At 58.2% G+C, this 22,237-nt stretch overlaps 1 protein-coding gene across 1 annotated transcript in view; it reads right to left on the reverse strand.

Moving 5' to 3' along the window:
* Window positions 1-24: 24 nt before the first annotated feature.
* The window catches only part of MUC6 (mucin 6, oligomeric mucus/gel-forming), a 35,795-nt gene continuing 13,582 nt past the window's right edge, over window positions 25-22,237 (reverse strand). Inside the window, exons 27-33 of the mRNA XM_054661858.2 lie at window positions 19,883-19,945; window positions 19,352-19,402; window positions 18,758-18,925; window positions 17,943-18,164; window positions 2,967-17,438; window positions 1,104-1,206; window positions 25-838 (exon numbers count right to left, since the gene is read on the reverse strand). Of these exons, the coding sequence (XP_054517833.2) occupies window positions 661-838; window positions 1,104-1,206; window positions 2,967-17,438; window positions 17,943-18,164; window positions 18,758-18,925; window positions 19,352-19,402; window positions 19,883-19,945 (15,257 nt within the window). The 3' untranslated portion in view covers window positions 25-660. The remainder of the gene's footprint in view (window positions 839-1,103; window positions 1,207-2,966; window positions 17,439-17,942; window positions 18,165-18,757; window positions 18,926-19,351; window positions 19,403-19,882; window positions 19,946-22,237) is intronic.

Below are 22,237 nucleotides of genomic sequence, written 5' to 3' on the forward strand. Positions count from 1 at the left end.
AAGCAGTGCTCAGGGACCAGCCTCTGTGCCTTGACAAGAACCAGTTTATTTGGAGTCTCTGACCGGGTGATGCCCTCTCCCAAGGACAGGCTGCTGGGGATGGGTGTGGTGCTGGTGGGGGCCTTCCACCTGGCCGGGAGCGGGGGCGGCTGCCCTGCCCTCGCTGCCACCCTCTGCCCTCCCTGACTCTGGGGAGCTCCTCTTCTCTGTGCTGGTGGCTGCCTGGGCCTCTTGCCCCCATCTCGGCACAGGTTTCCATGCCCTCCTCGCCCCTGATGGGTGTGGTCGAGCGCCTGCTCTGTGGCCTCATCTGCAGGGTTCTGGGCCCAGCAGGGCTGGGGCCAAGTTCAGGGGCTGGGAGGTGTTGGACGGTGGGCAGGGGTGGTCGGGAGTGCCCTGTGTGCCTGGGAGGGTCTGTGGCCACTGCCCGCCTCAGTCCCTCTCTGCTGGCTCAGGGTCTGCAGGAGTATGGTAGTCTGAGCCCCTGCTTGGCAGCCCCTCTCCCACCGGTGCCCCAGGGAGCCACGGCCCAGGGCACTTGGGGGCCAGGCCTGGTGACCAGGAAAGCAGCTGCTGGCACAAGCGGGAAGGGGGCTGGTGGGTGTTTTCCTGTCTGTCATCTGCAGTCCTTCAGCCCCAGGAGAGCAGGCAGCGACCCTGCTAGTCTCCACAGGCCACAGAGCTGCACACGCAGTGGCTGAACACCTGCAGGGTGAGTACGAGCCGCCTGCCAGGTGTGCTGGGGTCGGGGCAGGGCAGCTCCAGCTGCTGCTCATAGGAGTGGAGGGGGCGGCAGCAGCTGCAGTGGGCGTCCACCTGCTGGGTGATGATGTTGAAGCTGCCGAGAAGTCAAGACAGAGCAGGGTCATGACTGCTGCAGGGGCATAAGGCCCCTCCCTCCCCAGGGCAGCTGCTCCGCAGAGGCCTGGACCTCCCCACTGAGCTCCTGGCTCATAGGGGCCAGGGCGGTGTTGGGCAGATGGAGTGCAGAGTGGCTCACCTGATGGGGCAGCAGGCGCCTGGGTGGGGTGCCCGAACCTCTCTGGGGTGGGGTTGTGAGCACCTTGCTGGACGTGGGGCAGGCCTCCCACCTGTGGACTCACCTGGCAGCGGAAATGCAGGCGCCCTCACAGCGGGTTACTGTCACGTTCGCCATGCACCCCTTGAATGTGATCTCCTCCTGCTGCTCCCGCACGCTGCAGACCCCTGGTAGCCGAGTGGACAGTCAGCAGCGCCCAGGGTGGGCATGGAGCGAGGAGGGAGGGAAACCCTGGCTAGAGACCGGGGTCCCCACCTGTCTCTGGACTCTCCTGCCCAAGGTGTGGTCTCCCCTTGTGGAGCCCCACAGAGCTCAGACCTCAGCCATACACAAAGGCAAAGGCCAGCCGCATCCTAGTTTGTTTTTTCCCCTCAAAGTCGCTCTGCTGGAGTCCATCAAGGTAGAGAATTTTCTCAGCGGACTCAGCAGATACTGAGCCCTGGGCCTGTGTGAGCCACCCTTGGGCCCCAGCTTCCCTGATGCCCAACCCCAGGCCTCAACACTGACCTGTGGGCATGGGCCTCTCTGGTTGGCCAGACCCAGGACCTGCAGGGGGGCCGAGGACACCGTGTCAGTGACCCCAGAGCGGGACAGATGGTGTTGCGGGAGCTCCGTGTGCCCCAGCTGGGGAGGAGGGAAGTGGAGCAGGCCCCGTGGTCTGGGCTCCTGGAAGGGGCGGGGTGGGGGCCCGCGGGGAAGGCCCAGAGACAGCCAGCCTCAGCGAGAGGCCTGGGTACATGGCAGGCAGCACAGAGCAGGGTGGACCGATGCAGGCAGTGGCAGCGTTGGCATTAGAAACCGCCACTGGGGAGCGTGGGTTTAAAAGTGGAAAAGGAGTCCTGGGGTAAAGGCTGGATTCTGCTGCCCGTGTGCCCTCCCCTGGCTGCTCCCAGCTTCATTTCCTGGCTGCAGAGAAGACAGGTCGCCTGGAGCCTACCTGCCCGCTGCAGAGGGCTTTCTCCAGGAGGGTCAGGACTCTGGGTGCTTCCATAGGCCCTGCCGTCCCCAGTTGCCCTCCCCTCCCAGCTGGTTCCTGCTCCCTCGCCTCTGCTTCTTGGGGTCACCTCCCTGGCTACACCTTGCACCCAAGTCCTGGTCTCAGGGAGGGACCCAAACCAAGATTCCCTCAGCTTGCAGCAACGAGCTGCCACCCACGTGAGAGACCACGAAGGCAACTGTGGCGTTGCCGCCTGGTGGAGATCGATGCATGCGAGGGACCCAGTCCCTGGGTGGTTGCTGTGAGAGGAACACCCAGGAGGGAAGGGAGGGACATCCCTGGAACGCGAGGTGAGGTGAGGTGGACGTGGACAAGGCCTGAGGTGTGCTCTGTCCCCAGGCATCCCATGGCCTGGGGAGCAGTGGACTCGCTTACAGGCATGGGCCGGGAAGAGCCGTGGCCCAGAGAATTGGCATCAGCACCAAGGAGCAGGTGCCCTGGTTGCCAGGTCCAGCTCCACCTTCAACAGGTCCTTTGGGGCAAGGCAGGGGATGTGCCAGACTTTTGTGTCTCTCTCTGCACTTGGAGGAAGGGCTGTGCTGCTTGAACCCTGGGGTCCGGCCAGCCCTGACATCCTCTGAGCACCCAAAGGGGCAGCCAGGGAAGGCTTTTGGCAGGTATCACTCTGAGGGGAGGCCAGGAGTGCAGCAGTGACTGGGCATGAGTGAGCCAGTGCAGGGAAAGGTCAAGGTTAGCTGGGGAACAAGGCCCAACGGGGAGGCCAGGCACTTGCTTGGCCAGGACAGCGTTGGCATAGAGGGTGCCCAGGAGAGGAGAGTGGAAACGCCTGGCAGGTGTGTAGGGAAGGCAGGGAACAGGCGTGTGGTCCTGGGATCACAGGACCATGAGGGGTAAGCTGAGGGAGGGGCTGCCTGGGAGTCATGAGCACAGAGGTGAGGCCAGGAGAAGGGCCACAGAGATGCCACTTACCGGGTGAGGTGGGCGTAGGTGTCCCGAGAGAAGATACCGGGGCAGAAGCAGGGGTGCTTCCATGCGCAGTGAGGGAGCTGGTCAGGAACCGCGTGGTAGGCGACGAGGTGGGACCAGGGTGCCTGGTGGTAAGGTTGGTGACTGGAGAGGTGGGGATACCCGTCACCCCCGAGGTGAGTGACACAAAGCCTGATGTGGGAACTCGGGTGGTGAGAGAAGTGGACCGCGAGGTGGTGGACTGAGAGGAGAAGGCAGGGGCGGTGTGGGTGCTGGCCGTGGTCCTGGGCGTGGACGGAAATGCAATGGTGCTGGAGGCTAGGTGGCTGGATGGGGTGGGAGACATGGTAAGAGTGGATATGGGGAGTAGAGCAGAGAGGGTGAAAGGAGAGGAGATAGTGTGGGGGAGAGTGGCCCTAATGGTAGTAGAGGCAGCTGGAGAAGAAGGAAAAAGAGGAGATGCAGACACTGATGCAGTCGTGGGATGAGTGGACAATGAGGAGTGTGACCCCGAGCTCAGGGTTGTGGAGTGCACGGGGGCGGACATGAAAGAGGAAGATGTGCCAACAGAAGACGATGAAGTCTGGGGAGAGGAGTGGGAGGAGGGCACATAGGAAGAAACAGAAGAGGGGGCAGAAGGACTGGGAGAAAATGAGGAGGACAGCTGATTAGTTGTGGAAACAGGAGTGGTTGCAGAACTCAAGTGGGGGAGTTGTGTGGTGATAGGTGATGATGGTGGCCTTGAGCTAGAGTTCTGAGGCAGCCAAGATGAGGAGGATATGAAGGAAGAAGAGGCTGTAGCTGTGCTGAATGAGCTGTGGGTTTGGCTGGTCCCACTGGTGGTCACTGTCATTGGTGGGGCTGTGTGGGTGGACCCTGTGGCCTTGAGCGTTGTTGGTGGAGGAATGGTGCCTGTTGGCATTGAGTGGATATGGGCAGAAGTGGACATCTGTGCGTGGGTAGGGGTGATGACCGTGTGAGTACTTGGAGTCACCAAGGAGGTGGAGAAAAGTGGAATGTGAGTGGGAAGTGTGGTCTGAGGGTGTGATGGGGTTGGATAGGTAGTGGTGGTCTGAAAGGATGTTGCAGTGACAGGACCTGTGGAAGAGATGGGACTGCTCCCTGTAGGTGGGGAGTGTGTGGTGAAGGGTGTGGGTAGCCTGCTGCTGGTGGCCGAGGTGGTGTGGGCCACAGGGGTTCTGGTGCCTGTACTGGTGTGTTTGGGGGTGATGTTGGTGGTAGAAGTTGGGGTGAATTCAGGATGGTGTGTGGAGGAAGTGTGGTAAGGTAGGGATGTAGAAATTTTGGCTGTGCTAAATGAGCTTGGGGATTGGCGGGTCCCACTGGTGGTCGGTGTCATTGGTGGGGCTGTGTGGGTGGACGCTGTGGCCTTGATTGTAGTCGGTGGAGGAATGGTGCCTGTTGGCATTGAGTGGATGGAGGCAGAAGTGGCCATCTGTGTGTGGGTAGGGGTGATGACTGTGTGAGTACTTGGAGTCACCAAGGAGGTGGAGAAAGATGGAACGTGAGTGGGAAGTGTGGTCTGAGGGTGTGATGGGGTTGGATAGGTAGTGGTGGTCTGGAAGGATGTTGCAGTGACAGGACCTGTGGAAGAGATGGGACTGCTCCCTGTAGGTGGGGAGTGTGTGGTGAAGGGTGTGGGTAGCCTGCTGCTGGTGGCCGAGGTGGTGTGGGCCACAGGGGTTCTGGTGCCTGTACTGGTGTGGTTGGGGGTGATGGTGGTGGTAGAAGTTGAGGTGACTTCAGGATGGTGTGTGGAGGAAGTGTGTGAATGTAGGGATGTAGAGGTTTTGGCCGTGCTAAATGAGCTTGGGGATTGGCTGGTCCCACTGGTGGTCGGCGTCATTGGTGGGGCTGTGTGGGTAGACCCTGTGGCCTTGAGCGTTGTCGGTGGAGGAATCGTGCCTGTTGGCATTGAGTGGATGGAGGCAGAAGTGGCCATCTGTGCGTGGGTAGGGGTGATGACTGTGTGAGTACTTGGAGTCACCAAAGAGGTGAAGAAAGGTGGAACGTGAGTGAGAAGTGTGGTCTGAGGGTGTGATGGTGTTGGATAGGTAGTGGTGGCATGGAAGGATGTTGCAGTCATAGGACCTGTGGAAGAGAAGGGACTGCTCCCTGTAGGTGGGGAGTGTGTGGTGAAGGGTGTGGGTAGCCTGCTGCTGGTGGCTGAGGTGGTGTCGGCCACAGGGGTGCCGGTTCCTGTACTGGTGGGATTGGGGGTGATGGTGGTAGAAGTTGGGGTGACTTCAGGATGGTGTGTGGAGGAAGTTTGTGAATGTAGGGATGTAGAGGTTTTGGCTGTGTTGAATGAGCTCAGGGCTTGGCTGGTCCCACTGGTGGTCGCCGTCATTGTTGGCGCTGTGTGGGTGGACCCTGTGGCCTTGAGCGTTGTCGGTGGAGGAATGGTGCCTGTTGGCGTTGAGTGGATGGAGGCAGAAGTGGCCATCTGTGTGTGGGTAGTGGTGATGACTGTGTGAGTACTTGGAGTCACCAAGGAGGTGGAGAAAGGTGGAATGTGAGTGGGAAGTGTGGTCTGAGGGTGTGATGGGGTTGGATAGGTAGTGGTAGTCTGAAAGGATGTTGCAGTGACAGGACCTGTAGAAGAGATGGGACTGCTCCCTGTAGGTGGGGAGTGTGTGGTGAAGGGTGTGGGTAGCCTGCTGCTGGTGGCCGAGGTGGTGTGGGCCACAGGGGTTCTGGTGCCTGTACTGGTGTGGTTGGGGGTGATGGTGGTGGTAGAAGTTGGGGTGACTTCAGGATGGTGTGTTGAGGAAGTGTGTGAATGTAGGGATGTAGAAGTTTTGGCCGTGCTAAATGAGCTTGGGGATTGGCTGGTCCCACTGGTGGTTGCCGTCATTGGTGGGGCTGTGTGGGTCGACCCTGTGGCCTTGATCGTGGTCGGTGGAGGAATAGTGCCTGTTGGCATTGAGTGGATGGAGGCAGAAGTGGCCATCTGTGTGTGGGTAGGGGTGATGACTGTGTGAGTACTTGGAGTCACCAAGGAGGTGGAGAAAGATGTAACGTGAGTGGGAAGTGTGGTCTGAGGGTGTGATGGTGTTGGATAGGTAGTGGTGGCATGGAAGGATGTTGCAGTGACAGGACCTGTGGAAGAGAAGGGACTGCTCCCTGTAGGTGGGGAGTGTGTGGTGAAGGGTGTGGTTAGCCTGCTGCTGGTGGCTGAGGTGGTGTGGGCCACGGGTGTGCTGGTTCCTGTACTGGTGGGCTTGGGGGTGATGTTGGTGGTAGAAGTTGGGGTGACTTCAGGATAGTGTGTGGAGGAAGTGTGTGAATGTAAGGATGTAGAGGTTTTGCCTGTGCTAAATGAGCTTGCGGATGGGCTGGTCCCACTGGTGGTCACTGTGATTGGTGGGGCTGTGTGGGTGGACCCTGTGGCCTTGAGCGTTGTTGGTGGAGGAATGGTGCCTGTTGGCGTTGAGTGGATGGAGGCAGAAGTGGACATCTGTGCATGGGTAGGGGTGATGACCTTGTGAGTACTTGGAGTCACCAAGGAGGTGGAGAAAGGTGGAATGTGAGTGGGAAGTGTGGTCTGAGGGTGTGATGGGGTTGGATAGGTAGTGGTGGTCTGAAAGGATGGTGCAGTCATAGGACCTGTGGAAGAGATGGGACTGCTCCCTGTAGGTGGGGAATGTGTGGTGAAGGATGTGGGTAGTGTGCTGCTGGTGGCCGAGGTGGTGTTGGCCACAGGGGTTCTGGTGCCTGTACTGGTGTGGTTGGGGGTGATGGTGGTGGTAGAAGTTGGGGTGACTTCAGGATGGTGTGCAGAGGAAGTGTGTGAATGTAAGGATGTAGAGGTTTTGGCTGTGCTGAATGAGCTCGGGGCTTGGCTGGTCCCACTGGTGGTCGGCGTCATTGGTGGGGCTGTGTGGGTAGACCCTGTGGCCTTGAGCGTTGTCGGTGGAGGAATGGTGCCTGTTGGCATTGAGTGGATGGAGGCAGAAGTGGCCATCTGTGCGTGGGTAGCGGTGATGACTGTGTGAGTACTTGGAGTCACCAAGGAGGTGGAGAAAGGTGGAATGTGAGTGGGAAGTGTGGTGTGTGGGTGTGATGGGGTTGGATAGGTAGTGGTGGTCTGGAAGGATGTTGCAGTGACAGGACCTGTGGAAGAGAAGGGACTGCTCCCTGTAGGTGGGGAGTGAGTGGTGAAGGATGTGGGTAGCGTGCTGCTGGTGGCCGAGGTGGTGTGGGCCACGGGTATGCCGGTTCCTGTACTGGTGGGGTTGGTGGTGATGGTGGTGGTAGAAGTTGGGGTGACTTCAGGATGGTGTGTGGAGGAAGTGTGTGAATGTAAGGATGTAGAGGTTTTGGCTGTGCTGAATGAGCTTGGGGATTGGCTGGTCCCACTGGTGGTCGGCGTCATTGGTGGGGCTGTGTGGGTGGACCCTGTGGCCTTGAGCATTGTCGGTGGAGGAATGGTGCCTGTTGGCATTGAGTGGATGGAGGCAGAAGTGGCCATCTGTGCGTGGGTAGTGGTGATGACTGTGTGAGTACTTGGAGTCACCAAGGAGGTAGAGAAAGGTGGAATGGGAGTGGGAAGTGGGGTGTAAGGGTGTGATGGGGTTGGATAGGTAGTGGTGGTCTGGAAGGATGTTGCAGTCATAGGACCTGTGGAAGAGAAGGGACTACTCCCTGTAGGTAAGGAGTGTGTGGTGAAGGGTGTGGTTAGCCTGCTACTGGTGGCTGACGTGGTGTCGGCCACAGGGGTGCCGGTTTCTGTATTGGTGGGTTTGGGGGTGATGGTGGTAGAAGTTGGGGTGAATTCAGGATGGTGTGTCGAGGAAGTGTGGTAAGGTAGGGATGTAGAAGTTTTGGCCGTGCTAAATGAGCTTGGGGATTGGCTGGTCCCACTGGTGGTCGCCGTCATTGATGGGGCTGTGTGGGTGGACCGTGTGGCCTTGAGCGTTGTCGGTGGTGGAATGGTGCCTGTTGGCGTTGAGTGGATGGAGGCAGAAGTGGCCATCTGTGCGTGGGTAGGGGTGATGACTGTGTGAGTACTTGGAGTCATCAAGGAGGTGGAGAAAGATGTAACGTGAGTGGGAAGTGTGGTCTGAGGGTGTGATGGTGTTGGATAGTTAGTGGTGGCATGGAAGGATGTTGCAGTGACAGGACCTGTGGAAGAGATGGGAGTGCTCCCTGTAGGTGGGGAGTGTGTGGTGAAGGGTGTGGTTAGCCTGCTGCTGGTGGCTGAGGTGGTGTGGACCACAGGGGTGCCGGTTCCTGAACTGGTGGAATTGGGGGTGATGGTGGTAGAAGTTGGGGTGACTTCAGGATGGTGTGCAGAGGAAGTGTGTGAATGTAAGGTTGTAGAGGTTTTAGCTGTGCTGAATGAGCTCGGGGCTTGGCTGGTCCCACTGGTGGTCGGCGTCATTGGTGGGGCTGTGTGGGTAGACTCTGTGGCCTTGAGCATTGTAGGTGGAGGAATAGTGCCTGTTGGCGTTGAGTGGATGGAGGCAGAAGTGGCCATCTGTGCATGGGTAGTGGTGATGACTGTGTGAGTACTTGGAGTCACCAAAGAGGTGGAGAAAGGTGGAACGTGAGTGGGAAGTGTGGTCTGAGGGTGTGATGGTGTTGGATAGGTAGTGGTGGCATGGAAGGATGTTGCAGTCATAGGACCTGTGGAAGAGAAGGGACTGCTCCCTGTAGGTGAGGAGTGTGTGGTGAAGGGTGTGGTTAGCCTGCTGCTGGTAGCTGAGGTGGTGTGGGCCACAGGGGTGCCGGTTCCCGTACTGGTGGGATTGGGGGTGATGGTGGTAGAAGTTGGGGTGACTTCAGGATGGTGTGTGGAGGAAGTTTGTGAATGTAGGGATGTAGAGGTTTTGGCTGTGTTGAATGAGCTCAGGGCTTGGCTGGTCCCGCTGGTGGTCAGCGTCGTTGGCGCTGTGTGGGTGGACCCTGTGGCCTTGAGCGTTGTTGGTAGAGGAATGGTGCCTGTTGGCGTTGAGTGGATGGAGGCAGAAGTGGCCATCTGTGTGTGGGTAGTGGTGATGACTGTGTGAGTACTTGGAGTCACCAAGGAGGTGGAGAAAGATGTAACATGAGTGGGAAGTGTGGTCTGAGGGTGTGATGGGGTTGGATAGGTAGTGGTGGCATGGAAGGATATTGCAGTGACAGGACCTGTGGAAGAGAAGGGACTGCTCCCTGTAGGTGGGGAGTGTGTGGTGAAGGGTGTGGTTAGCCTGCTGCTGGTGGCTGAGGTGGTGTGGGCCACGGGTGTGCTGGTTCCTATACTGGTGGGCTTGGGGGTGATGTTGGTGGTAGAAGTTGGGGTGACTTCAGGATAGTGTGTGGAGGAAGTGTGTGAATGTAAGGATGTAGAGGTTTTGCCTGTGCTAAATGAGCTTGCGGATGGGCTGGTCCCACTGGTGGTCACTGTGATTGGTGGGGCTGTGTGGGTGGACCCTGTGGCCTTGAGCGTTGTTGGTGGAGGAATGGTGCCTGTTGGCGTTGAGTGGATGGAGGCAGAAGTGGACATCTGTGCATGGGTAGGGGTGATGACCTTGTGAGTACTTGGAGTCACCAAGGAGGTGGAGAAAGGTGGAATGTGAGTGGGAAGTGTGGTCTGAGGGTGTGATGGGGTTGGATAGGTAGTGGTGGTCTGAAAGGATGGTGCAGTCATAGGACCTGTGGAAGAGATGGGACTGCTCCCTGTAGGTGGGGAATGTGTGGTGAAGGATGTGGGTAGTGTGCTGCTGGTGGCCGAGGTGGTGTTGGCCACAGGGGTTCTGGTGCCTGTACTGGTGTGGGTGCGGGTGATGGTGGTGGTAGAAGTTGGGGTGACTTCAGGATGGTGTGCAGAGGAAGTGTGTGAATGTAAGGATGTAGAGGTTTTGGCTGTGCTGAATGAGCTCGGGGCTTGGCTGGTCCCACTGGTGGTCGGCGTCATTGGTGGGGCTGTGTGGGTAGACCCTGTGGCCTTGAGCGTTGTCGATGGAGGAATGGTGCCTGTTGGCGTTGAGTGGATGGAGGCAGAAGTGGCCATCTGTGCGTGGGTAGTGGTGATGACTGTGTGAGTACTTGGAGTCACCAAGGAGGTGGAGAAAGGTGGAATGGGAGTGGGAAGTGTGGTGTGAGGGTGTGATGGGGTTGGATAGGTAGTGGTGGTCTGGAAGGATGTTGCAGTCATAGGACCTGTGGAAGAGAAGGGACTGCTCCCTGTAGGTGGGGAGTGTGTGGTGAAGGGTGTGGGTAGCCTGCTACTGGTGGCTGACGTGGTGTCGGCCACAGGGGTGCTGGTTTCTGTACTGGTGGGTTTGGGGGTGATGGTGGTAGAAGTTGGGGTGACTTCAGGATGGTGTGTCGAGGAAGTGTGGTAAGGTAGGGATGTAGAAATTTTGGCCGTGCTAAATGAGCTTGGGGATTGGCTGGTCCCGCTGGTGGTCGCTGTCATTGATGGGGCTGTGTGGGTGGACCGTGTGGCCTTGAGCGTTGTCGGTGGTGGAATGGTGCCTGTTGGCGTTGAGTGGATGGAGGCAGAAGTGGCCATCTGTGCGTGGGTAGGGGTGATGACTGTGTGAGTACTTGGAGTCACCAAGGAGGTGGAGAAAGATGTAACATGAGTGGGAAGTGTGGTCTGAGGCTGTGATGGTGTTGGATAGGTAGTGGTGGTCTGGAAGGATGTCGCAGTGACAGGACCTGTGGAAGAGATGGGAGTGCTCCCTGTAGGTGGGGAGTGTGTGGTGAAGGGTGTGGTTAGCCTGCTGCTGGTGGCTGAGGTGGTGTGGGCCACAGGGGTGCCAGTTCCTGAACTGGTGGGATTGGGGGTGATGGTGGTAGAAGTTGGGGTGACTTCAGGATGGTGTGCAGAGGAAGTGTGTGAATGTAAGTATGTAGAGGTCTTGGCTGTGCTGAATGAGCTCCGTGCTTGGCTGGTCCCAGTGGTGGTCGGCGTCATTGGTGGGGCTGTGTGGGTAGACCCTGTGGCCTTGAGCGTTGTCAGTGGAGGAATGGTGCCTGTTGGCGTTGAGTGGATGGAGGCAGAAGTGGCCATCTGTGCGTGGGTAGTGGTGATGACTGTGTGAGTACTTGGAGTCACCAAGGAGGTGGAGAAAGGTGGAATGTGAGTGGGAAGTGTAGTCTCTGAGTGTGATGGGGTTGGATAGGTGGTGGTGTTCTGGAAGGATGTTGCAGTCACAGGAGCTGTGGAAGAGATGGGACTGCTCCCTGTAGATGGGGAGTGTGTGGTGAAGGGTGTGGTTAGCCTGCTGCTGGTGGTCAAGGTGGTGTGGGACAGAGGGGTTCTGGTGGCTGTACTGGTGGGTTTGGGGGTGATGGTGGTAGAAGTTGGGGTGACTTCTGGATGGTGTGCGGAGGAAGTGTGTGAATGTAAGGATGTAGAGGTTTTAGCTGTTCCGAATGAGCTCGGGGCTTGGCTGGTCCCACTGGTGGTTGGCGTCATTGGTGGGGCTGTGTGGGTGGACCCTGTGGCTTTCAGCGTTGTCGGTGGAAGAATGGTGCCTGTTGGCATTGAGTGGATGGAGGCAGAAGTGGCCATCTGTGCGTGGGTAGCGGTGATGACTGTGTGAGTACTTGGAGTCACCAAGGAGGTGGAGAAAGGTGGAACGTGAGTGGGAAGTGTGGTGTGAGGGTGTGATGGGGTTGGATAGGTAGTGGTGGTCTGGAAGGATGTTGCAGTGACAGGACCTGTGGAAGAGATGGGACTGCTCCCTGTAGGTGGGGAGTGAGTGGTGAAGGATGTGGGTAGCGTGCTGCTGGTGGCCGAGGTGGTTTGGGCCACGGGTATGCCAGTTCCTATACTCGTGGGGTTGGTGGTGATGTTGGTGGTAGAAGTTGGAGTGACTTCAGGATGGTGTGTGGAGGAAGTGTGTGAATGTAAGGATGTAGAGGTTTTGGCTGTGCTGAATGAGCTCGGGGCTTGGCTGGTCCCACTGGTGGTCGGCGTCATTGGTGGGGCTGTGTGGGTGGACCCTGTGGTCTTGAGCGTTGTCGGTGGAGGAATGGTGCCTGTTGGCATTGAGTGGATGGAGGCAGAAGTGGACAGCTGTGCGTGGGTAGTGGTGATGACTGTGTGAGTACTTGGAGTCACCAAGGAGGTGGAGAAAGGTGGAATGTGAGTGGGAAGTGTGGTGTGAGGGTGTGTTGGGGTTGGATAGGTAGTGGTGGTCTGGAAGGATGTTGCAGTCATAGGACCTGTGGAAGAGAAGGGACTGCTCCCTGTAGGTGGGGAGTGTGTGGTGAAGGGTGTGGGTAGCCTGCTGCTGGTGGCTGACGTGGTGTCGGCCACAGGGTTGCCGGTTTCTGTACTGGTGGGTTTGGGGGTGATGGTGGTAGAAGTTGGGGTGACTTCAGGATGGTGTGTCGAGGAAGTGTGGTAAGGTAGGGATGTAGAAGTTTTGGCCGTGCTAAATGAGCTCGGGGATTGGCTGGTCCCACTGGTGGTCGCCGTCATTGATGGGGCTGTGTGGGTGGACCGTGTGGCCTTGAGCGTTGTTGGTGGTGGAATGGTGCCTGTTGGCGTTGAGTGGATGGAGGCAGAAGTGGCCATCTGTGCGTGGGTAGGGGTGATGACTGTGTGAGTACTTGGAGTCACCAAGGAGGTGGAGAAAGATGTAACGTGAGTGGGAAGTGTGGTCTGAGGGTGTGATGGTGTTGGATAGGTAGTGGTGGCATGGAAGGATATTGCAGTGACAGGACCTGTGGAAGAGATGGGACTGCTCCCTGTAGGTGGGGAGTGTGTGGTGAAGGGTGTGGGTAGCCTGCTGCTGGTGGCTGACGTGGTGTGGGCCACAGGGGTGCCGGTTTCTGTACTGGTGGGTTTGGGGGTGATGGTGGTAGAAGTTGGGGTGACTTCAGGATGGTGTGTGGAGGAAGTGTGTGAATGTAGGGATGTAGAGGTTTTGGCTGTGCTGAATGAGCTCCGTGCTTGGCTGGTCCCACTGGTGGTCGGCGTCATTGGTGGGGCTGTGTGGGTAGATCTTGTGGCCTTGAGCGTTGTCAGTGGAGGAATGGTGCCTGTTGGCATTGAGTGGATGGAGGCAGAAGTGGCCATCTGTTGGTGGGTTGGGGTGATGACTGTGTGAGTACTTGGAGTCACCAAGGAGGTGGAGAAAGGTGGAATGTGAGTGGGAAGTGTGGTCTGAGTGTGTGATGGGGTTGGATAGGTAGTGGTGGTCTGGAAGGATGTTGCAGTGACAGGACCTGTGGAAGAGATGGGACTGCTCCTTGTAGGTGGGGAGTGTGTGGTGAAGGGTGTGGGTAGCCTGCTGCTGGTGGCCAAGGTGGTGTGGGCCACAGGGGTTCTGGTGCCTGTAGTGGTGTGTTTGGGGTTGATGGTGGTGGTAGAAGTTGGAGTGACTTCAGGATGGTGTGCGGAGGAAGTGTGTGAATGTAGGGATGTAGAAGTTTTGGCTGTGTTGAATGAGCTCAGGGCTTGGCTGGTCCCACTGGTGGTCACTGTCATTGGTGGGGCTGTGTGGGTGGACCCTGTGGCCTTGAGCGTTGTCGGTGGAAGAATGGTGCCTGTTGGCGTTGAGTGGATGGAGGCAGAAGTGGACATCTGTGCATGGGTAGGGGTGATGACTGTGTGAGTATTTGGAGTCACCAAGGAGGTGGAGGAAGGTGGAACGTGAGTGGGAAGTGTGGTCTGAGAGTGTGATGGGGTTGGATAGGTAGTGGTGGTCTGGAAGGATGTTGCAGTGACAGGACCTGTGGAAGAGATGGGACTGCTCCCTGTAGGTGGGGAGTGTGTGGTGAAGGGTGTGGTTAGCCTGCTGCTGGTGGCCGAGGTGGTGTGGGCCACAGGGGTTCTGGTGCCTGTACTGGTGTGTTTGGGGGTGATGGTGGTGGTAGAAGTTGGGGTGACTTCAGGATGGTGTGTCGAGAAAGTGTGGTAAGATAAGGATGTAGAAGTTTTGGCCGTGCTAAATGAGCTTGGGGATTGGCTGGTCCCACTGGTGGTCGCCGTCATTGGTGGGGCTGTGTGGGTGGACCCTGTGGCCTTGAGCGTTGTTGGTGGAGAAATGGTACCTGTTGGCGCTGAGTGGATGGAGGCAGAAGTGGACATCTGTGCGTGGGTAGGGGTGATGACTGTGTGAGTACTTGGAGTCACCAAGGAGGTGGAGAAAGATGTAACGTGAGTGGGAAGTGTGGTCTGAGGGTATGATGGTGTTGGATAGGTAGTGGTGGCATGGAAGGATGTTGCAGTGACAGGACCTGTGGAAGAGATGGGAGTGCTCCCTGTAGGTGGGGAGTGTGTGGTGAAGGGTGTGGTTAGTGTGCTGCTGGTGGCTGAGGTGGTGTGGGCCACAGGTGTCCCAGTTCCTGTACTGGTGGGGTTGGGGGTGATGTTGGTGGTAGCAGTTGAGGTGACTTCAGGATGGTGTGTGGAGGAAGTGTGTGAATGTAAGGATGTAGAGGTTTTGGCTGTGTTTAATGAGCTCAGGGCTTGGCTGGTCCCGCTGGTGGTCAGCGTCATTGTTGGCGCTGTGTGGGTGGACCCTGTGGCCTTGAGCGTTGTAGGTGGTGGAATGGTGCCTGTTGGCGTTGAGTGGATATAGGCAGAAGTGGACATCTGTGTGTGGGTAGTGGTGATGACTGTGTGAGTACTTGGAGTCACCAAGGAGGTGAAGAAAGGTGGAACGTGAGTGGGAGGTGTGGTCTGAGGTTGTGATGGGGTTGGATGGGTAGTGGTGGTCTGGGAGGATGTTTCAGTCTTAGGACCTGTGGAAGAGACAGGACTGCTCCCTGTAGGTGGGGAGTGTGTGGTGAAGGTTGTGGGTAGCCTGCTGCTGGTGGCGAAGGTGGTGTGGGCCACAGGGGTGCTGGTTCCTGCACTAGTGGACTTGGGAGTAATGTTGGTGGTAGAAGTTGGTGTGGTTTCAGGATGGTGTGTGGAGGAAGCATGTGAGTGGAGAGATGTAGAAGTTTTGGCTGTGCTGAATAAGTTGTGAGCTTTGCTTGTCTGAATAATGGTCCCCGTCATTGGTGGGCCTGTGTGTGTCGACCCTGTGGCCGTGTGCGTTGTCAGTGGAGGAACGGTGCCTGTTGGCGTTGAGTGGATAGAAGCAGAAGTGGACATTTGTGCGTGGGTAGGAGTGATGACTGTGTGAGTACTTGGAGTCACTGATGAGGTGGAGAAAGGTGGAACATGAATGGTAAGTGTGGTCTGAGGGTGTGATGGGGTTGGATAGGTCGTGGTGGTCTTGATGGATGTTGCAGTCATAGGACCTGTGGAAGTGATGGGACTGCTCCCCGTAGGTGGGGAGTGTGTGGTGAAGGGTGTGGGTGCACTGCTGCTGGTGGCCAAGGTGGTGTGGGTCACAGGGGTGCTGGTGCTTGTACTGGTGGACTTGGGAGTAATCGTGGTGGTAGAAGTTGGGGTGACTTCTGGATGGTGTGTGGAGGAAGCATGTGAGTGTAGGGATGTAGAGGTTTTGGCTGTGCTGAAGGAACTTTGGGCTTGGCTGGTCCTATTGGTGGTTGCTGTCATTGGTGGTGCCGTGTGGGTGGACCCTGTGGCCTTGACTGTTGTTTGTGGAGGAATAGTGCCTGTTGGTGTTGAGTACATATAGGTGGAGGTGGACATCTCTGTATGGGTAGGGATGATGACTGGGTGAGTACTCGGGTTCACCAAGGAGGTGGAGAAAAGTGGAACGTGAGTGGGAATTGTGGTCTGAGGGTGTGATAGGGTTGGATGGGTAGTGGTAGTCTTGAAGGATGTTGTAGTCATAGGACCTGTGGAAGAGCTGGGTCTGCTCCCCGAAGGTGAATGTGTGGTAAAGGATGTGTGTGGCTCACTGATGGTGACCGAGGTGGTGTGGGCCACAAGGGTGCTGGTTCCTGCACTAGTGGACTTGGGAGTAATGTTGGTGGTAGAAGTTGGTGTGGTTTCCGGATGGTGTGTGGAGGAAGCATGTGAGAGGAAGGATGTAGAGGTTTTGGCTGTGCTGAATGAGCTGTGGGCTTGGGTGGTCCGAATGGTGGTCCCCGTCATTGGTGAGGCTGTGTGTGTGGACCCTGTGTCCGTGAGCGTTGTCAGTGGAGGAAAGGTACCTGTTGGCGTTGAGTGGATTGAGGCAGAAGTGGACATCTGTGCATGGGTAGGAGTGATGACTGTGTGAGTACTTGGAGTCACTGACGAGCTGGAGAAAGGTGGAACGTGAGTGGGAAGTGTGGTGTGAGGGTGTGATGGGGTTGGATAGGTAGTGGTGGTCTTGAAGGATGTTGGAGTCATAGGACCTGTGGGAGAGAGGGGACTACTCTCTGTAGGTGGGGAGTGTGTGGTGAAGGGTGGTGGTGGCCTGCTGCTGGTGGCTGAGGTGGGGTGGGCCACAGGGGTTCTGGTGCCTGTACTAGTGGGGTTGGGAGTAATGGTGGTGGTAGAATTTGTGGTGATTTCTGGATGGTGTGTGGAGGAAACATGGGAGAGGAGGGATGTAGAGGTTTTGGCTGTGCTGAAGGAGCTGTGGACTTGGCTGGTCCCACTGGTGGTCACTGTTATCGGTGGGGCTGTGTGTGTGGACCCTGTGGCCGTGAGCGTTGTCGGTGGAGGAATGGTGCCTGTTGACGTTGAGTGGTTGGAGGCAGAAGTGGACATCTGTGGGTGGGTTGGGGTGATGACTGTGTGAGTACTTGGAGTCACCGATGAGGTGGAGAAAGATGGAACATGAATGGGAAGTGTGATGTGAGTTTGTGATGGGGTTGGATAGGTAGTGGTGGTCTTGAGAGATGTTGCAGTCATACGACCTGTGGAAGAGAGGGGACTGCTCCCGGTAGGTGAAGAGTGTGTTGTGATAGGTGTGGGTGGCCTGCTGCTGGTGGCTGAGGTGGTGTGGGCCACAGGGGTGCCAGTGCCTCTACTGGTGGACTTGGGAGTCATGTTGGTGGTAGAAGTTGGAGTGATTTCTGGATGGTGTGTGGAGGAAGCATGTGAGTGGAGGGATGTAGAGGTTTTGGCTGTGCTGAGTGAGCTGTGGGCTTGGCTGGTCCTACTGGTGGTTGCCGTCATTAGTGGGGCCGTGTAGGTGGACCTTGTGGCCTTAACTGTTGTTGGTGGAGGAATGGTGCCTGTTGGCGTTGAGTGGACATAGGCAGAAGTGGACATCTGTGGGTGGGTAGGGGTGATGACTGTGTGAGTAATTGGAGTCACCAAAGAGGTTGAGAAAGGTGGAACGTGAGTGAGAAGAGTGGTCTCAGGGTGTGATGGGGTTGGATAGGTAGTGGTGGCATGGAAGGATGTTGCAGTGACAGGACCTGTGGAAGCGACGGGACTCCCCGCCGTAGGCGGGGAGTGTGTGGTGTGTGGGGTTTGGGGCGTTGTGTATTCAGTAGTCGTTCTTGTTTGAGTGGTCTCTGTGGCTGTGGGCCTCGTGGGTTGTCCTGGCTGTGGGGTGGTTGGGCCTGTGGTGCTTGCTGGGGTTGGACGTGGGCCTGTCGTCTGGGTGGCCGTTGTTCCTGGCAGTTCCTGATTGGTCGATTTTGCTGTGGGAATTGGTGAAGTTGTCATCGTTATTGTTTTTGTTTCTCTACCCTGACCTCCGCTGGCCCGTTCTTTTGTCTATGTGACCTTTTTCTTGCCTGTCTGTGCCTCTGTTCCTGTGACATGGCCCCTGCTGGGCACTCCAGCCTGCCCCAGTGTCTCCATCTCACCTGGACTTGCTCTGCATCCTGCCCTGAGCTGACTGCTGACTCCTTCAGTGCAGCTGCCGCTCTGTGACTGGAACCCAGGCCCTACTTTATCTCCTTCTGGTTCCCTGTGGCCCTGGTGGTGGCCCCCGCCCTCCTGCACCTCTGCTCCCCAGGCCTGCCTTTGTGAGTGCCAGGCGGCCCTCCTTGCCTCCAGCTCCAGCCTACACTTTTGGGCTGCCTTCTCGCTTGCCCTCTGGGAAATACAGGGTCTTCTTTATGGCTGAATCACTGAATGTGAGCTGGAGGTGGGACCGGGTGCCTTCGGGAGTGCTGGCATCCCATGGCGCCATGACTTACGCAGCGTGGGGCTTGTCCCTGATGTGGCTGGGGTTGGTAGTGTCATTGTGGTCCGTGTTGTGGACTGAGCTGTGGACGTCGTGGCTGGGCTGGCAGTCGATGCCGTGGCCCTGGTTGTGGCCTGGGTCACTGTGGGTTTTGTGGCTGTCGATCTCAGTGTGGCTGTGGGAGGCAGCCCTGATGTGGCTTGTGGGGTGACGGCCGTGGTTGGTCTAGGTGGTTCTGCAGAGGACAGCCGCCCGGAACATCCCCTTGCTGTGGGCCTGCATCTCGAAGGCTTGTGTCCCAGCCCCCTGCCCTGCTTCTGGGATCCCTGGCCTGCTGTCCGGGACTCAGCCTCCTTGGAGGGGCTCTTCCTCTTGCCTTTGTTAGGTCCTCCCGCTGTACTCCTGGCTGTGGTGGCCAGAGCTGGGGCAGTGACCACATGCTTATGGGGCTGCGGCTGCTCCTGCGCCCACCCTTGCTTAGCTGAGCGGACTGTCGTCCTGTCCCCTCCAGGGTCCCTGGGCAGCACATGGGGCCCTGCTCAGTGTGGGGCAGGGGCAGGCTGCCTGGCAGAGGCCCTGCAGGTCCCACACGGTTTCTAGTGACAGCAGCCAGCAGCAAGGAATGCCCCATGCCATGACCAGCTTGTCTTTAAAAGTTTTTCCGGAAAATCCCCAGTTTGGCTCCCAAGCATAGGAAGTTCTACGCTGAGAATCTGCTTAGTGGCAGATGTGAGCCAGGAAGCAGGACCATCCCTAAGCCCACCCCAGAGGTGTACCTAGGACCCCCTGCAGCTGCCCTCTCCATGGGCTCAGCTGGAGGCTCCTTACCTCCCGAGGAGGCCGTGGGCTTGGAGGACGTGAGCGTGGCTGGAAGGAGGGGTGTCTGGGTGGGGCTGGCAGGGGTGCGATTAGAGCTGGGTGAGGGTCCGGTGGAGCTGAGAAGCCCGATGGTGGTGGAGGTTCCCGTCATGGGCCAGACTTGCGTGGGCCGTGAGCCTGGGTGGGCGGACATGCCATCAGGGCTGCAGGGTACCGGCATATCCTTGGGGAGCACCCTCCCCTCTGCCTGCTTGGCCCTGAAGCCGGGCAGCCCTGCAGGGGCCAATGATGTGCAGTTGAGGGCTGGCCTGTGGCACTCTGAGTGCAGCCTGGCTCCTGGCTGGGCCTTCTGCATGGCGGGGGTCACCTGTTGAGGCCCCACTCTGTGCTCATCCGTGGGTCCAGCCAGGGCCATGGGGACCAGGCTGCTTCCTGGCTGTGGGCTGAGCTCCTCCCCAACTCTGATTGCCAGGTTAGACCTGAGAAGGGCACAGGTACTGCCTGCCCCCTCCCTGCTTCCCACCCGACAGATTTGTCCAGGGAACCAAGGGGAGCCCAGGAAAGGGCCTGCGTCACCTTGGCACCTAGTGTGCGTGCAATTACCTGTGGTGGGCGGCTGCGGCGTGGTGGGCGGCTGCGGCGTGGTGGGCGGCACTGCAAGAAGATGGGGTCAGCTCCCTGTGGTTCTCTAAGCCTCCCCACCCCGTGGGGCCTCTGGGAGCTCCGAGGGCCTGAGTCAGAGACGCTCACCAAGGCTGTGGTGGAGGGGACTGGAGGGGCTGGGAGCCCACCCTCCCCTCTCTCCCTTTCTCCTTCCCAGGATGATTCCCACTCTATACCCCAGGCACCCTGGCAGGCCTGGTGAGGGTAGGGGGAGCTGAGAGCTGGTGGAAGAGGGGATGGGAGGGCCCAATGGGGTTCAGTGCTGTGTTTTTTTCTCTCTGCTGCCATGGGCTGGAGGCTGCCTGAGTCTCTGGAGACCCAAGGGGCCAGGGTCCTGGAGAGTGGAGTCCCAGAGCTCACGTAAGGGCTCACAGCCCCCGAGGGCTCTCTCCCTTGTTTGTGGGATGCGGACGTGCGTTCTGCCTGCATGCAGGCAGGGGCAGGGTTCTCAGGGCAGCCGAATGGACTTACTGCAGGGCACGCACACCCCCTCCTCGTGGTCGAAGTACTCATCCTGGGAGCAGTTGTAGCAGCCTAGGGTGGAGAACGGCCAGGGTCTGTGTGACTGGCAGCCAGCCAGGCCCACCTGCGTGTTTCCTGCCCTGGCGGCCTCCTTCCTCTCTGCTATTTTATTTATTTATTTTTTTGAGACAGAGTCTCGCCCTGTCGCCCAGGCTGGAGTGCAGTGGCGCGATCTTAGCTCACTGCAAGCTCTGCCTCCCGGGTTCCCAGCCTCCCAGGTAGCTGCGATTACAGGCGTGTGCCATGACGCCCGGCTAATTTTTGTATTTTTAGTAGTGATGGGGCTTTGCCACGTTGGCCAGGCTGGTCTCAAACTCTTGACCTGAGGTGATCTTCCTGCCTCGGCCTCCCAGAGCGCTGGGATTACAGTTTCACCCGCGCACCTTGCTCTAAGCCCCTCCTTTCCTGCCATGCCTTCCTCAGGCCTTGGTCTCTCATACCCTGCTTATCACCCGGGGCTGGGGCTTCGGTGCCATCTTCCAGTCCTCACCTCCCCCTGGACCTCAGACACTGTCCCCTCTTCTGTGCTCCCCGATGCAGGTGCCCTGCATTGCCCTCCTGAGCCCCAACACATCTGTCCCCTGTGTGTCCGGATGGCTCCAGACACCACCCTCCTCCACCACTTGGGCCAGGACCTGTTAATCCCAGGACCCTCTGCATTCAGACCTCTGCCTTGGGGCAGCCACAGGCCTCACAAAGACCCCTCCCTCCCGGCCACACCCCACCCCACACATCTGTGTACCCCACACCCCTCTGCAGCCCGGCGCCCCTCACTCGCTCACTCTGCCCTCTTCAGCCCACGCCCCTCACTCGCTCCCTCTGCCCTCTACAGCCCCGCGCCCCTCACTCGCTCCCTCTGCCCTCTGCAGCCCCGCGCCCCTCACTCGCTCCCTCTGCCCTCTGCAGCCCCGTGCCCCTCACTCGTTTGCTCTGCCCTCTGCAGCCCCGCGCCCCACTCGCTCCTTCTGCCCTCTACAGCCCCGCGCCCCTCACTCACTCCCTCTGCAGCCCCATGCCCCTCACTCGCTCCCTCTGCCCTCTGCAGCCCCGCGCCCCACTCGCTCCTTCTGCCCTCTACAGCCCCGCGCCCCTCACTCACTCCCTCTGCCCTCTGCAGCCCCGCGCCCCACTCACTCCTTCTGCCCTCTACAGCCCCACGCCCCTCACTCACTCCCTCTGCCCTCTGCAGCCCCGCGCCCCTCACTCGCTCCCTCTGCCCTCTGCAGCCCCGTGCCCCTCACTCGTTTGCTCTGCCCTCTGCAGCCCCGCGCCCCACTCGCTCCTTCTGCCCTCTACAGCCCCGCGCCCCTCACTCACTCCCTCTGCCCTCTATAGCCCCGCGCCCCTCCACCGCTCGCTCTGCCCTCTACAGCCCCGCGCCCCTCACTCACTCACTCTGCCCTCTACAGCCCTGCGCCCCTCCATCGCTCGCTCTGCCCTCTGCAGCCCGCGCCCCTCACTCGCTGGCTCTGCCCGCTGCCCTGGCTTTCTTAAGCGTTCTGGGCACAAGGCTGCTCCTGGCTGCTCCTCTGGACACTTTCCTGGCTCCCCTCCTCACCTTGCCCATCCTCGCCCTCACATCTGCCTCCCACCAAGGGCCCCAACCACCCTGTGTGGCACGGAAGCCTGTGGCTCTCCCACCCCAGCCTGCCTTTCTCCTCTCCATGGTGGGCGCCTTGGCCCACACTGGGTCTGCCTCCTTAAGCACCTCTCCCTGGCTGGGAGGGAAGCTCCAGGTTGCAGGACTGTTTGTTTTGTGTAAGGCCAGGTCCCCTGACCTGGACCCGGCTTGGAGGACAGAGGTGCTCAGGACCCATCTGCTGAGTGTGTGTGTGAAAGAATGAATGTGCAAATGAATGCATGAATGTGCGTGTGTGTGTATGAGCGAATGTGCATGAATGAATAAGCAAACATGAATGAATATGTGTGAATGAATGTGCATGGGTGAATGAGCGTGCGTGAGTGAATGTTGAATGAATGTGCGTGAATGTGCATGAGTGAATGTGCGTGAGTGAACAAATGTGCGTAAATGAATGCATGAATCTGCGTGAATGTGCATGAATGTGGGTAAATGTGAATGAGCATGAATCAATGTGAATGTGTTGAGTGAATGTGCGTGAATGAATGTGAATGAGCGTGAATATGTTGAATGAGTGTGCATGGGTGAATGTGAATGGATGAATGTGGAGTGAATATGCATGAGTGTGCGTGAATGTGTGTGAGTGAATGTGCGTGAATGAATGTGCATGAATCTGCGGGAACGTGACTGCGTGAATGAGCATGAATGAATGTGTGTGGAGTGAC

Source organism: Pan troglodytes, chromosome 9 (genome assembly GCF_028858775.2).
Source record: "Pan troglodytes isolate AG18354 chromosome 9, NHGRI_mPanTro3-v2.0_pri, whole genome shotgun sequence".
NCBI classification, from domain to species: Eukaryota; Metazoa; Chordata; class Mammalia; order Primates; family Hominidae; genus Pan; species Pan troglodytes.